At 53.1% G+C, this 14840-nt stretch overlaps 1 protein-coding gene and 1 non-coding gene across 2 annotated transcripts in view; both read right to left on the bottom strand.

The window, feature by feature from the left end:
• SLC24A4 (solute carrier family 24 member 4) overlaps positions 1 to 14256 on the bottom strand; it is a 64145-nt gene extending 49889 nt beyond the window's left edge. Inside the window, exons 1-7 of the mRNA XM_047079735.1 lie at positions 14238 to 14256; positions 10128 to 10204; positions 7286 to 7360; positions 4337 to 4421; positions 3695 to 3798; positions 2796 to 2870; positions 72 to 97 (exon numbers count right to left, since the gene is read on the bottom strand). Coding sequence (XP_046935691.1) covers positions 72 to 97; positions 2796 to 2870; positions 3695 to 3798; positions 4337 to 4421; positions 7286 to 7360; positions 10128 to 10204; positions 14238 to 14256 — 461 coding nt within the window. The remainder of the gene's footprint in view (positions 1 to 71; positions 98 to 2795; positions 2871 to 3694; positions 3799 to 4336; positions 4422 to 7285; positions 7361 to 10127; positions 10205 to 14237) is intronic.
• Positions 6719 to 6791, bottom strand: TRNAK-CUU (transfer RNA lysine (anticodon CUU)). Its single transcript has one exon. It is a non-coding gene; the product is annotated as a tRNA-Lys (tRNA).
• Positions 14257 to 14840: the final 584 nt, after the last annotated feature.

Here is a 14840-nt window from a genome sequence, read left to right on the forward strand (position 1 = left end):
AAAAAGATTCAATGAACCCAATAAGGAAGAATACTACCAAAAAAGGAACAAGAAACAAACTTCAAACTTACCACACGATTTCTTCATCATATATGAACTGGAAGGCAAAAGAAACAAAGGGTGGGGGACTTATTTATTCCAAAAGAACACACACAGGTCCCTACACACTCCGAGCTCACATATCATTGCCTTGTTATTTCTACACAAAGCTGGGCTCCTCTCTCCATTTCTGGGTTTCTCAACGGGAGGAGGTGACCTTAGACCTTAGTTGAAACCTAGACCACAAGATGCCAGGCTATGCGGCTCAGCTCAGCCTCCCAAGGGAAACGGCCTGTGCTTCATGACGGTCCGAGTAGCTGTGGGGGCCAACCTGCCATCACTAAGGGCACAGCCTTGCTGGAATCAACACTCTTAAAAACTAAAAGGACACCTGCCTGTCTACCTACAAACCTATGTACCTACCTATCCAGGGGACTCGTGTGTATGGGAGGGAAGGGATATCATTTTCTTAAAATAGAAAAGTGACCCCTTTGGAAATTCTGAGGGCAAAGGACCCACTTGTGCTATTTGAAGGGAGGCCAGGGGTGATGGTGCGGTCATGATGATTTCTGAAGAGGCCACTGACATTGCCCAACAACTCCACCAAGCATCTCTGGCACAGACCCAGATGAATGACACCTCTGCGGTCCAGGGGAGGGACCCTGTGACCACCTTGGCCAGGCCCAGTGTGGACAGGCAGGTGGAGGGGCTGTGCCCACCAACTGATCTTGGAGACATAGGGTCCCCACACCAGAAGCCAGAAGAAGCCAGGGGGCTGCTGTCTGGACTTGGGCCCGTTGTGACCCTCTTCTGGCTGTCATAGCAGGCGTCACACACAGAAGCTGCTGTAGGGGCCACTTCTGAGAGAGTCATTCCTGGCCAGGCATCGCTGTGAGGCTCCCCAAACCCAAGGCTCCGAGGCAAGGGCACTCAACAGAGGAGTGCCCAGTGCCCTCCCCCGCCAGAACGTGAGAACACTTGTGGGGGATATTTTTAGTTTTTTATAACTCCATGAAAGGCTACTGGCATTTAGCCCAGGGTGCTGACCAGTCTAGAACCTGTGAGCTATTTCTCTCAGAAGGGGTTCTCCACATTTGGCACACGTCCTATTTAAAAGGTCTTGCTAAACATTCAGGCAAACGGGGAAAACAAAGCCAAACAAATCTGAGCCCAGAACTGAACTCTATTTTAGAAATCAAAGTACTTATACTTTTTTAAATTACGTATTTAATAAATATTTAATTTTCTACTGAGGTAGCTATCATGTAAATGGAGGGATGATTGTACTTGGGCTCCGCCCACGATTTCATCAGGAGTCATTCCTAATTTTGGAAAATCACGTCGTCAATGTCAGGAATGCTCGCGGGGTCTAAGGCTCCAGCCCAGCACGGCCTCAGTCTGTGCTGGTGGTTTCTGGGCTCAGAGATTTTTCCTTTATGGGACAACGGATTCCACCATTCAGTGCTGTAGTGTCTTTGTGCCCAGACATTTACACACTGAAGGATGTTTTCGTCTTTTATACTTTGAACATCACGTTGATTCTTTTCTACAACTGTGTATGTACAGGTCAATGATTTTTATCTGTAACTTTCATTTTGGGGGGTGTAGGAGGCTGGGGTCCCAGTAACCCCCTGCCTGACATTCACGCCACCCCTGGATATGTGGCCTGGACCTAGGGACTGGCTCCTCACAAAGAGGATATGGCGAAAGTGAGGAGCTGTCACCTCCAAGATTAGGTTATGGGCAGAACGGGCTTCCGCCCTGGTACCTTCTCACCCTCCCTCTGAAGGAAGCCAGTTACCCTGTTGTGAGCTGTGCTGCGGAACAGCCAGCCAAGCGGGATCGGAGGCCTATCCAAGGCCACGTGAGTGACCCCGAAAGTGGATCCTCCCCCAGGGGAGCCTCGTACCAGGGCCAACACCCGTGAGAAACCCTGAACCAGAGGGCTCGGTAAACCACTCCCAGACTCTGATCCACAGACAACAAGAGTGATCAATACTTGCTATTTCAAGCTATTGACCTGGGGGGAGATTGGGTACCCAGCCACAGACAGTACGAGGGATGTGACTGTCCTTTCCAGGTGGCTCTAGGTGGTGTAAGGTTGAGAACTGTGTCTGGGGGGAGCACATTCCAGTCAATCTGGGCACACCATGTGCACCTGCCCTCATGCCACCACTTGGATTGAAATCGCTCCCTTGTTGGATGGTGCACTCCTCAGCAGTAGCCGGTGTCCTGTGCCATGAAGGCACCCTGGCCCTCGGGGGACTGCGGGGATATCGCCCCTCGCTTTCCACGCTACCAGACTCTAGAAATCACTGTTCCAGCTCTTCCGGCTTTTCTCCCTGGTGCCCCGGCTTCCCACTCTGCCTGCCCCCAGCCTGCTTCTCTCCTTCCTGCTCTGCAGTGAGCTGTGAACCCAGAAACTCTGATTCTCAGGAAACCCGGCGCTGCGTGAGGACCCGAGGGCCCGATGAGCGAAGGGCTTGAACTTAACTGCGTGGACCGTGTGACCACGCTCTGACTTTTCCAAGGCCTTTTCGTATCCAAGGTGGGCCCGGGATGTGCTCCATCACCAAGGTGTCAGGTAGGAGGCTTTCAGGCAAGGGAGGCACAGCGGGGAGGGGACTGGTCACTTTGACTACAGTGAATGCTCAGCACAGCCCACGGTTGGGGTGCCCTGGGTCCTCTGGTTATAGTGCCAGGGACAGAGATGGGCAGGGGTCATGTGCCTGCACAGGGGCAGGAAGGAAACTCACGGCAATGAGCACGATGACAGAGAGGGTGTAGTACACGGAGTCTCGGCACACGGCCCACCATGTCAGACGGACCACCTGCCAAGCAAAGGGCCGTCAGCAGCTAGTGGCTGGAAAGATGGGGGCGGTGGTGTGAGGGTGGCTTTCTCACCACCCCCAGACCCCCACAGGTGCAGGGACATGCCCAGGGAGCAACTCCTAACTGTGCCACCCGAAACCCATCTTTCCTGGCTGCTCAAGGCCACCCTGTATTTTTCATTATACGTGGGGAACAGAACAGAAAGCACGGAATGTTTGTAAGTGAGGGCAAAGCTGCCCTCTGTTCCTCCAAGGTAACAGACATCTCAGGCTTCACAGCGGAAGCCCAGGGTCAAGGCAGAGGCCAGAGGCACTTGCTTCCCCTGTGATTCTGGAACCTCCTGGTAGTAACTAGCTGCCCATCTCTACCTCCATTGGCCAGGCAGGGCCTAATCATGAGCCCAACTCTCTGGGGTTGAGTCTAACGCCCACATGGCCCTGAGGACCAGGGAGATGCTGATGGGGTACCAACCGCAGGCCAACGTCATGCTCCTTGCCAAGGAGGCCAAAGCAGGCTTCAGATATTTCCAGAATCTAGCTCAGGGTCAGGGTTACAGGAGGCGCCTCTCAAAGATGTCCTGCTGTTGAATGAATGCTCACCCTTGGGCTGGCCAAGGGAGCAGACCCCATCCCTGCTCTCAGATGCACTGAGGCTGGATGTGCAAGGAACGTCAGAGGCCACTTGTACACATGAGGACCTGGGCTCGGAGGGGGAAGCCAACTTGCCTGCAGCCTCGGGCAATTGAGGGCACAACTAAGGTGAGGCCTCGGGTCCCCCCACTGCTGTCCCTTATGTCACTCTATAAAGGGAGAAAAACACTGACCTGCCCCGCAAATAATCCACAGACTCCAATGATACACAGGATGTTAAACACCGCAGAGCCCACAATGGTCCCAACCCCAACGTCTCCGTGGGTGATGAACACGCCTGGAAGGGAAAGGCAGAAATCCTCTTGTGCGTACACTTCCTCAGACCCAGGCTGCTGTGAGGCCCTTGTCCCCAACCCCATGGACTGAGGGACTGGTTCTAGGACGCCCATGATGCTGACAACGGCCAAACCAGAGAGGAGGAGGTGTCCCGAGGGACCACCTACTCCACTCCTCCACCCCCCCCCCCGCCTTTTTTCCCTTTTAACAGCTTTATTGAGAAATAATTCACATGCCATAAAACCCACCCATTCAAAGCGTAAGACCCAGCGTTTTGGTAGAGTTCCAGAATGGTGCAGCCAGCACACAATCTGATTTTAGAACACCTTCGTCACCCCCCAAAAGAAACCTTGTACCCATCAGCCCTTTGCTCCACCACATGCCCCGGGGAACCACGAGTTTACTTTCTGTCTCCCTGGCTCTCCCGTCTTACAGATGAGAAAACAGAGGCTCGGAGCTGACGAATGCCCTCACTGGTCACGGCCCCAGACCGGGGCTCTCTCTAAGATCCCACGTCCCCAGCTGGTGGGATTTCTTACCAATAACAGAGGCAAACAGCTCGGGCGTCGAGCTTCCCGCGGCCATGAAGGTGGCTCCGGCCACATCTTCACTCAGATGGAGTTTCTGAAACAGAAGCGACCGCGGACATTCAGGCTGTGAGGCGGGGAGAGCAGACAGTCCCCCGATACTCTGGCAGCCGCAGAAAGCGTGGGAAAGCGGTGCTGTTGCCAGAGTCGAGCACCCTGCACCCTGAGCACACACGTCTCCTGCTACTCTGCTGGCCGCTCAACCCAGAGGCCCCCGTCCCCTTCTTCTGTCAGTTTCCGCTCGTTCCCCAAAGCCCCTGAACGAGGTCTCCTTGATGAAGCCTTTCCAGGTACAACACCCAGGACAGGTGGGAGGGTCCGGTCCTCCAAATCACACAGCGAGGGTCTGAGGTCTGTGAGCTTCCCTGCCCCACTGGCCGATGAGGGCACGGTCGGTCTTTTTCACCCACGGATCGCCAGTGCCTAAGAGAGAGGCTGGTACACAGCGGTGCTCAATGGGGAGCCACCTCCGATGCCCACACAGACCTTGGGTACCATGCGGACTGCGACGCATCGGGGCCGCGGAACCCGGAGGCCCCAGACACACAGCTTGGCTCTTGCATTCCAGAAGGCCTTTGCCGTGGCAGGCCCGATGCCCGGCTGGCCGCTGAGACAAACACCCAGGTACCCTACTCCCAGGGATAAGGGAGAATGAGGCGGGGCTGGAGCCCTGTTGAGACTCACTTTGCTTGGCAAGGCCGTGCTCCGGCCACAGAAGCCCATCCTCTGATTGGGAATGTGGTGCCAGACACTTTCGATGCCAGGAGAAACCACCGAGATCCTGGGTCTCCCCGAACAGCACCTTTTTTTTTTTTTTAAAGTTTATTTTTACTTATCTGGGTGAGAGAGAGCAAGCAGGGGAGGGGCAGAGAGGGAGAGACAGAATCCCAAGCAGGCTCCATACTGTTAGCACGGGGCCCGATGCAGGGCTCGAATTTACAAACTGTGAGATCGTGGCCTGAGCCTGAATCAAGAGCCAGACGCTTAACTGACTGAGCCGTCGGGGCGCCCCTGCCTGAACACCACCTTGAAGGTGCCCACCCTGTGGTACTCAGAAGGCCTCTGGGCAGGGCTGGGTCTCCTCTGGCATCCACCTTCCAAAGCACCCTGGTCAGCCCGGGGCTCTGGAGTCCCTGAGGAACACAGAGTCTGGCACAACCTCCCTGCTGACCTTGCTGACCTTCTATAGAAGGGGTCCCTCAGAGGGGTCAGAGCTCTGGGCTTGACAGAAGCTGGGGCGTGGCACAATACTGACCTACCCGGGTGGAAACCCGGCCACCCTAACCTTGTCAGACAGGAAGGTTCCACAGAAGATGTTCTGCCATCAGAGCATCTCCAGTATCTTCTAGCAGAATACAAACTGTTCTGCCTTTGTCTCCTGGAACACCCTTCCCTGCCCTCTCTGCTTGGAGAAATCCTTCCCACTTCGGAAGTCTGGACCAAATACCACTTCCTCCACGAAGCCCTCCCAGGCTTCTCCCCGAAAGAGACATTCCCTCCCTCCTTTTGGCTCTTCGGTCCTTTGATGGCTCTTACTAGCCCCTTCCGTTGGTTTTTGCCTATAGGGCCAAGGCCATCCTGCTCACCCACCTCTGTGTCCTTACAGAGACAGGCAACCTTGAGGGGCACCTCCACGGCACATGGTCCTGTGCCATTGGTCACCCATCTTCCACAGGCTTCTGCCACCCCCAGAATGGCAGAGGACACCCCCCCATTGCTGGGGTCCCCAAGCTCTCGCATTAGTGAGTGCCCAGAGTGCACACTCTGTAAGGCCCAGCTGACTGGCTTTCCCGAGGGCCTCCTCCGAGGAAGCAGCAGGTGGCTTACGCCCAGCACACTGCTCCAGGGGCCCTGAGGCGAGGCCTCCCACCCCGACACCCCCGGCGGCCATTTCCGGATTCTCTCCTTATGCTCCTTCTCTGGCTCAAGTCGCTTACTGACCTGTGGCTCGTTCCGAGCGGGGTGAGAAGTGGAGTGGTGAGCAAGGGGGGGCGGGGGGAGGGGAGGCCTTTGCACACCCCTGCCAGGCCACTCCCTCTTCAGGAGGCCCAAGTCAAAAAGTCCCCGTTCTGTGCCGAGCAGCAGGGAAGCACCTGTCCTAACAAGCTGTGTCCCCCGGCTGCCAATGTCACAACAACAAGGCGGCCTCAAGTAGCTGGGAGATGTCACACGGACGAAGTGAGCCAAAGCCCAGAGTCACCTGCACATAGTAGGTGCTGCAAACAGAGGTAATTCTCCTTCCCTGGCTGGAAGCCAAGAGTAAGGCAGAGCTGAGAGACACAGGAGACTTAAAAACAAATTTCTTTGTAAGAGTTTATTTTTAAGCAATAACTACACCCAACATGGGGCTTGAACCCACAGCCCCGAGATCAAGAGTCACATGCTCTCCCGACTGAGCCAGCCAGGCGCCCCAGCACTGGAGTTTTTACGTGTGAGGCAAGAGACAAGAAAACCAAACCTTCACAAATACTTAAAGGGAAAAACGTCAGCCTGTGAACTTGGAACAAAGGGCCTTCCTCGCTCTGCCTCTGCATCTCCCCCAAAGACACAGATCCCTACCTGGTGCCTGCCGCCTGCAGCTTGGTACGAGAAATGCTCCCTAACCAGACAGGCTTGGCTTCACGGCCAACAGCTCGCCATGAAGCCAGAGGCTCTGGGTGATGACCGCACGCCTCTTCTTCTGCCAAATCTGGGAGAAGACGCCCCCCCGCCCACCGACTCTCCTCTGGGCGTTCCAAAGCCAGGCTTTGCTGGGGCCACACTAAGCGTTTGGCCTGACCATCTTCACCACCAGAGTGCTCCCCACTCAGTCTGGCCCTGACGCGTCCCGTGTCCTTGGTCGCCCCAGCCCTCCACCCGCACCCCGGCTTTGCTGAGGGATCCCAAGTCCCTCCTGCGTACCTCGCAGATCTTCTCTAGAGACGGAACGAAGAAGTCGTCACACACTATGGCCAAGGCGTAGAACATGTACAGAGCCTGAGAAGGAAATGGGGGATCGTCAGTGAAGGCACCTACCGCCAAGGAGGCATGGCTGGGCATCCGTCATGCCCAGAGCCAGCCTGCCAAGGCGGAGGCACACACAGAGGAAGATTCTAGCACCACAGAGGCTGGCTCCCTCAATCCTCTCACGAGCAGATGGGGAAACTGAGCCCAAGGAGGGGAAATAATATGCTGGGCGGCAAAGGGGCCAAAAGCTCAGGCCACACGGCCTTGGGCTCTCTCCTCTACTCTTAAAGCACCAGCTGTCTCCCTGGCACTAGAGTATGGTCTCGAAATGCAAGATCTCACCCTTAGGGCCAAGGAGAGCATTTAGAATCACCCTTTTAAGAGTTTAAAATAATAATTATCCCAATTTTCCCCCTTCATTTTTGCTGAAGGCACCATTTTCTTCTTACCAGCTGGCCACCCCCTGCCGAAACAAGTGGCAATTTGAGAGCCAGCGGTACCTGGGATGCTACCTAATGTTGGCAGAGGTTCAAAGACACAAGCCACTCACACTGGGGGGTTCAAGGCACAAAAAGTCCAGATTCTAATGCTGATTCTGGGACTTAGCTGCCATGTGACTTTGGATAAGTCACATCTCCAGGTCTCCGTTTCTTCATCTGTTTAATGGCAGAGTGAGAACAGATTGACAGTTTTCACACGGTTTTATATACAGAACCCCTCCCTGCCCTGCCCATCCGACATGGTTTCCCTGAGCCTATCCTATGGGCCAGGCACTATTCCAGGCATCAGGGATACATGGTGAATCCGCCAGGAAATGCCTCTGCCTCCTGTAACTTACCTTAGCGGGGGACAAAGAGACAAAGTCTAACTGTTGGGGAAAGGCAAGTGCAAAGGTCCTGGGGCAGGAGTATGCTTGGTGCACCTGAGGAACAGCAAGGTCACTGATGCAGGTAGAACACAGTGAGACGGAGATGGAAAACAGAGGATGTGAGGTTGGAGGGAAAGGCAAGGACCAGAGGGTCCGTGGACAGGTGGGACTTTATGCTAAATGCTAAGGGAAGCATTTCTTTCTTCAAAGACAAAGTGATATGGATGCTCTATTCACAAAAATGGGAAAGGCCGGGCTGCTTCAGCAAAAACAATTGTGAAGTTGCTGAAGTAGCACACTGATTAATGGTGATTAAATCAACTGGAAGATCGGCTGTGGCCAAGGCCTCCAAGGCCTTATCTCCTGGAGCCCAGGTATGCTGTCCCTGGACCTAATTATCTTTGGGGGGAAAGCAAAAAGAAACAAATACTGGGGGTATGGGTCAAGGAGAGAGACTCTTCTATAAAAATCTCAGGATATGGACTTGAATTCACCGCCCCCCCACCATAAATTCTCCCCAACATCATCTCCCAGGCAAAGGGTGATCTGTGGGACCCCAGCTCTCTTGATTCCCTCAGAAACACTCAAGAGAAAAGGAGGCCAAGAAGGCACCACACTGCCCAGGCCAGGAAATTCTGAGAAGCTTCCTAGTGTCGCAGACGACAACTGGCTCCAAAGCTTGAGCCTTTTCTTGCTCTAAAGAAGGGGTCAGCAAAGTTTTTCTTTTTTTTTTTTTTTTTAGCAAAGTTTTTCTTAAACGGCGAATATTTTAGTATTGACAGGCCACGCAGTCTCCGTCGCAATGACTCTGCTGCATTAGAAGAGTACACGGAGTGGGTAGGGCTGAGTTCCAATAAAACTTGATTCACAAAAACAGGAGGTGGGCTGGATTGGGCCCTCCAGCCACAGTTTGGGAATGTCTGCTCTCCAGGGTTTCTGCAAAATTCCCGAGGTGTTCTCAGGTTCAGGAGAAAAGGCTTTGTGTCAGCAATGCCAAGACGTTCATGGGGCAGAGCACCAGAACTACGGGACTAATTTGCCAAACCCACACCCTTTCAGTGAAAGGGGAGGGTGCAGGAGAGCCAGGGGAAGTGGGAAGATAATAACTGTCACAGAAATACCCAGGACTGTCATTCAATATACTGGGTGGGGTTTAGCAGCCACAGATAATCCAGAAATGACAGGAATGGCTGTGCCCCGAGAAAACTTTATTTACAAACATGGGCAGCGGCTGCAGGCTGTAGTTCACCTACTCCCGTCACAGGAGAGCTGATTTTGACCTGTGACTTAGGTTTGGACCCGCTGTTCCTCTTGGAATTGTTGTTTGAACTCCACCACTTGTCACCAAGGTGCATCTAAATACAGAGGGGAATTGGAGAAGTGCACCAAAGTTTTCAATTATAGATTTATGGCAGGGTGGTGAAATTGGGGGGGGGGGGCGGGGAATCCCAGCAATCATGTATAGGGCGCTTTTTTTTTTTTTTAATTTAGTGACTTTATTTTTTTAATTTTTTTTATTATATGAAATTTATTGTCAAATTAGTTTCCATACAACAGCCAGTGCTCATCCCAAAAGACGCCTACAGGGCGCTTCTTGACTCACATGCACACGTGCTCACACGTCTGGGAAAGAGGCTGTCACTCCCTTTTTATAAAAGCAGAAGATGGGGCACAGGAAGACGGGACTTCGGGGTCACTTGCTGTGCAACCCCGAGCAAGCCACCTGAGATCTTTAAGATTTCTTTTCATCTTCTTTTCTTTTTTCTGGCGGGGAGGGTTAAAATGGGTCCAGGATCCGTTCTCCTCGCGGGGCGCTTCCAAGGGTGGGACATCTTTGGCATGCCAGGGCTCTGCTGTGCTCTGCACACAGGCGTCACCTGCCGGAGGTTTAGGAACATCCCAGCCCCTCCCCCCCACGCGGCCACTTACTCCGAGGATGTGCAGCAGGACGGCTCCGTGCTGTCGCTCCTTATTGGAGAACAGGTCTGTGGGGAACTCATGAATCGCTGCAAGACAAGGGGACAGAGTGTTAGTCTCAGTGGGCCTCCCGATGGGACGGCCGCCCTTGCAGTCTGAGTCTGGAACTGCAGAGTCTGTCGGGCCGGGAACCGCCCCAAGGGAGGGGGCCAGCCGGCTGCTTCTCCTTAGGCCACGGCAGACCTGTGCTCTCCAGTAAACGTTGCTGAACACGAATTGTCCACAGACATCCTAGAAACTCGAGGTGATCAAGCTTACCACAGCCCTCACAGTTTTCTGACGTAGGAAACACTTCCCGCCCACGAGGATGGCAAAGACAAATAACGACAAATGCTGGCAAGGACGTGGGGATACCGGAGCCCTCGTAACTGCTGGTGGGAGAGTAAAATGGGACAGCGTTGTGGGGAAACAGTCTGGTAGGTCCTCAAAACGTTAGACTGAAGAGTTGCCACGGGCCCCAGGGAGTCGACTCCCAAGTATCTGCCCAAAGGAAAACACGTCCACACAAAACTTGCACACGAGTGCTCATGGCAGTGTGATTCATGATCGCCTCGAAGTGGAAACACCCCAAAGAGCCACCAGTGAATGAACGGATAAATAAAGCGTGGTCCATCCAATGGAACAGTATTTGGCACTAAAAAGGAAGGAAGCAAAGGGGCGCCTAGGTGGCTCCGTCGGTTAAGCGTCCGACTTCGGCTCAGGTCACGATCTCACGGTTTGTGGGTTCGAGCCCCGCGCCGGGCCCTGTGCTGACATCTCGGAGCCTGGGGCCTGCTTGTCATTCTGTGTCTCCCTCTCTCTCTGCCCCTCCCCCACTTGTGCTGTCTCTCTCTCTCTCAAAAATAAATAATAAACAATAAAAAACTTTAAAAAGAAAAGAAGTACTGATAGATGATGGAAGAACCATCCAGGAAGAACCTGGAAGAACCCTGGAAATGGTATGCCACGTGAAAGAAGCCAGTCGCACAAGACCACATGTTGTAAGATTCCATTAATATAAAATGGCCGGAATAGGTAAATCTATTTGGTAGATTTGTGGTTGATTAGGACTGGGAGGTATGAGGGCTTGGGGGGTAACAGGTAAGGTGGGCAGGGTTTCTATCTGGGTTAACGAAAGTGTTCTAAAATTGTGGTGATGCTTGCATAATTATGAATATGCTTAAGAGCCACTCAAGTGTGTAACTTTAAATAGATGGATTGTACGGTATGTGAGTTAAATAAATTAAATAAAGCTGTTACTGTGGCAAACTTCAAACTTGCTGTCCCAGGATTCTGGGAGATCACCCGTTGCCACAGTCAGATCAGAATTGAGAAGCAGGCTTATTCCCTCACTCTGGAGTCATTTCGGGTCCCCGGCCTGCCCCCCAGAGTTCAGGGACACGTGTTCTCCTGCAAAGCCCTTTCGGCTTGTCCAAAGCTCACTGGTCCCTCTTCTCCACCTCTCCGACCACCCATGACGGATCTGTCACTCCAAATGGGGAAGCCAAGATCCCAAAGAGGTCAGGTGACATCGGCTGGGTTGGGGATGGCAGTGCTGGCAGGACAAACCCCCTGTCCCCGCCCGCCCCCCTCCCCCATGCTGTGGACTCTCTCTGTGGAGCCACACACACAGGGAAAATCATCAGTGGGAGTGAGGCTCCAGGTAAGTCTTGGGGCATGACCCCAGGCTGAGGTGTAGCAAGGTAGGGATGAGGTCTGAGAGCATTGGCCCCTGTCCCCTCATCCCCTGGACCCCTCAGCCACCAGGTGCTTCCACTGGCATACCGCCATCTTGGATCATTGGGTACCAGGTCATAGCCCCTCCTTTGTCCCCAAGAATACCCTGCTGGGGTGGGTACCACCACTCCTGTTACAGACTCTCATCATCCTTGGATGGTGGTAGGTGGCCCTGTGATGTGCAGAGCCTTCTGCATCAGAAACCAAGCACTTGGCTTTGGGGTATCACCCTTGACATTCCCAAGGGATCTGGGCCACTCATTTGCTTCTTGGGCCTCAGAAAGTTCACAGATAATTAAGGAATAATTCCTTCTCACCCCACCTGCCCATTCAAGATGACCAAAGAATAACTACATTGTGAATGTCATTTCTACAAGTCTTCTGTCAGACACTCCCACACCCCCACGTCTCCATCACATCCAGCTAGACTGGAAGCTCCGGGAAGGCAGGGCTCCACACTGCCCCGTATTACATTCTCAGGGCCTTAGCCAGGCCTGGCACACAGCAAATTCCCAAAACGCTTTAACAGTCAACTGAATAAGGGTGCTGGGGGTGGGGGGTGCGGCTCAGTTGGTTAAGCATCCGACTTGGGCTCAGTTCAAGACCTCGTGGTCCGTGAGTTCACGCTCTGTGTCCAGCTCAGAGCCTGGAGCTTATTTCGGATTCTCTCTCTGCCCTTCCCCACTCGTGCTCGGTCTCTGTCTCTCTCAAAAATAAACATTAGGGGAGCCTGGGTGGCTCAGTCGGTTAAGCATCTGACTTCAGCTCAGGTCATGATCTCACGGTCTGTGAGTTCGAGCCCCGCATTGGGCTCTGTGCTGACAGCTCAGAGCTTGGAGCCTGCTTCACATTCTGTGTCTCCTTCTCTCTCTGACCCTCCCCCGTTCATGCTCTGTCTCTCTCTGTCTCAAAAATAAACATTTAAAAAAATTAAAAAAATAAACATTAAAAAAATTAAAGTCAACTGAATAAAAAATAGTAAACTACTAACAACCCATATTCTCTTATCCTATTAGAATGCTTTCATTACCCTTACAGACCCCTTGAACACTTAGAATGACACCTGGTTCATAGCGGGTGCTCAATAAATGCTTGTAAATATACTCTCTAGGACCAAAATCTCTTCTCTGGAAATATAATTTGGCCCTAAGCTCTGAAAATGATGACTTCTCCCTTATATGGAAAATCTTCTGTTTTTTAAGACCAGATTCTCCCACAAGACATGGAAAACATCAGCTCCCCAGACACCCAGAAAATGTTCCCACTTTAAAACAAGCAGCATTTAATGAAAGATGGATTCTTTCTCTTCTCTGGGGTATTTTTCCTTCTGTAATCTAAATTCTTTAATAAAACTGCTGCTGTCATTTCAAGGGCAGGGGTCTGCTTCAAGGTCTGTCGGCTCAGAGATGATAATTATAAAGGAAGGGGCTCAGCATTCCTGCGGCCAGGGCCTTGTTTCCAGGAGAAACGTAACAGCCCAGGATATTTTGGTGCAGATCAATGGACATTTCTGCACCGAACATTCGACACTGTTCCTGATTCTCCAAATCTGTGTTCAGAGAGCTGGTGATTTATTCAATCCTGGGAATTCTTTGAAAATTAGAATGAAGTAATGCGCCTTTCTGCCGTGAGGATGTATCAGCTGGGCTCCGGGAGGGGGGGAGATATGGATTATAAATGGCTTTGTCCTTGGTAGGAACAGGCTTCTATTGGTTCAGCCACAGCCTCTTGCTCTGAGACCCCCTGCGTAGGCTGGAGGGCTGCGGGGGGGGGGGGGGGACATGCCATCCATGCCTTAATTTTGCCAGCAAAGATGGAGTAACCGGCACACCTACCAGCTGCTAATGACCCATTGCCCTCTGCACCCACCCAAGTCTTCTGGACACACGATGAACTCATGAGGCAGGCCCTGTAGCCATGAAGGTCCCTGTTTTCCAGATGAGGCTCAGAGGGGGCAGTGAGCAGCTTGGGGACCCCAGCCACATAAGCCAGGATGCACAGCGGGACCCTGAGCTCCTTGTCTAGGATTAAGGGCTGCCTCTAACCCAGACGGAGATCCCACTGTAAAGGGGGTTGGAAGACCTGAATGGGAGTTCTGATGCAACTGCCCACAAGCTTGTGGGGCCCCGGCTGTGTCCGTCCCTCTATTTCTTCAGGAGCCATCTGCTGCCACACAAAGTGGTGGAACGCTCACTGCTACTATGTGGTTAGGAGCGGGCAGATGGCCACCCTGCCCTCCCCAGTCGGCAGCTGGTAGCTGGGACCAGTCCACTTCTCAGTTCAGGAATCGAAGCTTCTAGAAACTGGCGTCTGGGCAGCAGACCACGGAGCAGGCACAGCAGGTACCTGTCTGTCCCACCTCCATCGCGAACAGCAGGAACTTTAAACCACAGACAGCCTGTGCACCTGCTCAGGGCACTGTCTTTAGAAGCAGATGACAGGTTTCAGGAAAGGCCTCTGCCCCTTTCCTATTACTCTCATGACCTTGGCAAGTTGCTTAACACCTCAGGGATTGTCCCCTCATCTGTAAGTGGTTATCGCCATGCCCACCAGGCTGCGGTAAGGGTTAAGGGATGCAGGCAACTCTGCACGGCACTCCGGCACTCCGTGTCATTCAGAACGGTTACCTTACAGACTCCACACTTGATACAAGTCTGCCCCCACCCCCGTTCCAGACAACGAGCCTTGGGTTTGTGAAAGCAAAAGGGAAGACAAAACCAGCTTAGTGGGGAAGAGCAAGAGACCGTGGAGATCAGACCCGGCCACATCAGGGCCTGGATGCTGCTGCTACTTGATCCTGGCTTCCTGAGAAAAACTCCTCTCCTGGCCTTGCTGGGATCAGGAGCCCCTGGGCCACGTTCAAGGGTGCGGCGATGCTTGCAATGTCCGCAAGGGGCCGAGCCGCCCCGTCTGCTCAAATCCCCACCAGGGAGGACGGAGGAATCAAGA

The sequence above is a fragment of the Lynx rufus genome, unplaced genomic scaffold, assembly GCF_022079265.1.
Source record: "Lynx rufus isolate CCGP_SWC_20201006 ecotype Redwood Valley unplaced genomic scaffold, mLynRuf1.p SCAF_17, whole genome shotgun sequence".
Taxonomy (NCBI): Eukaryota; Metazoa; Chordata; class Mammalia; order Carnivora; family Felidae; genus Lynx; species Lynx rufus.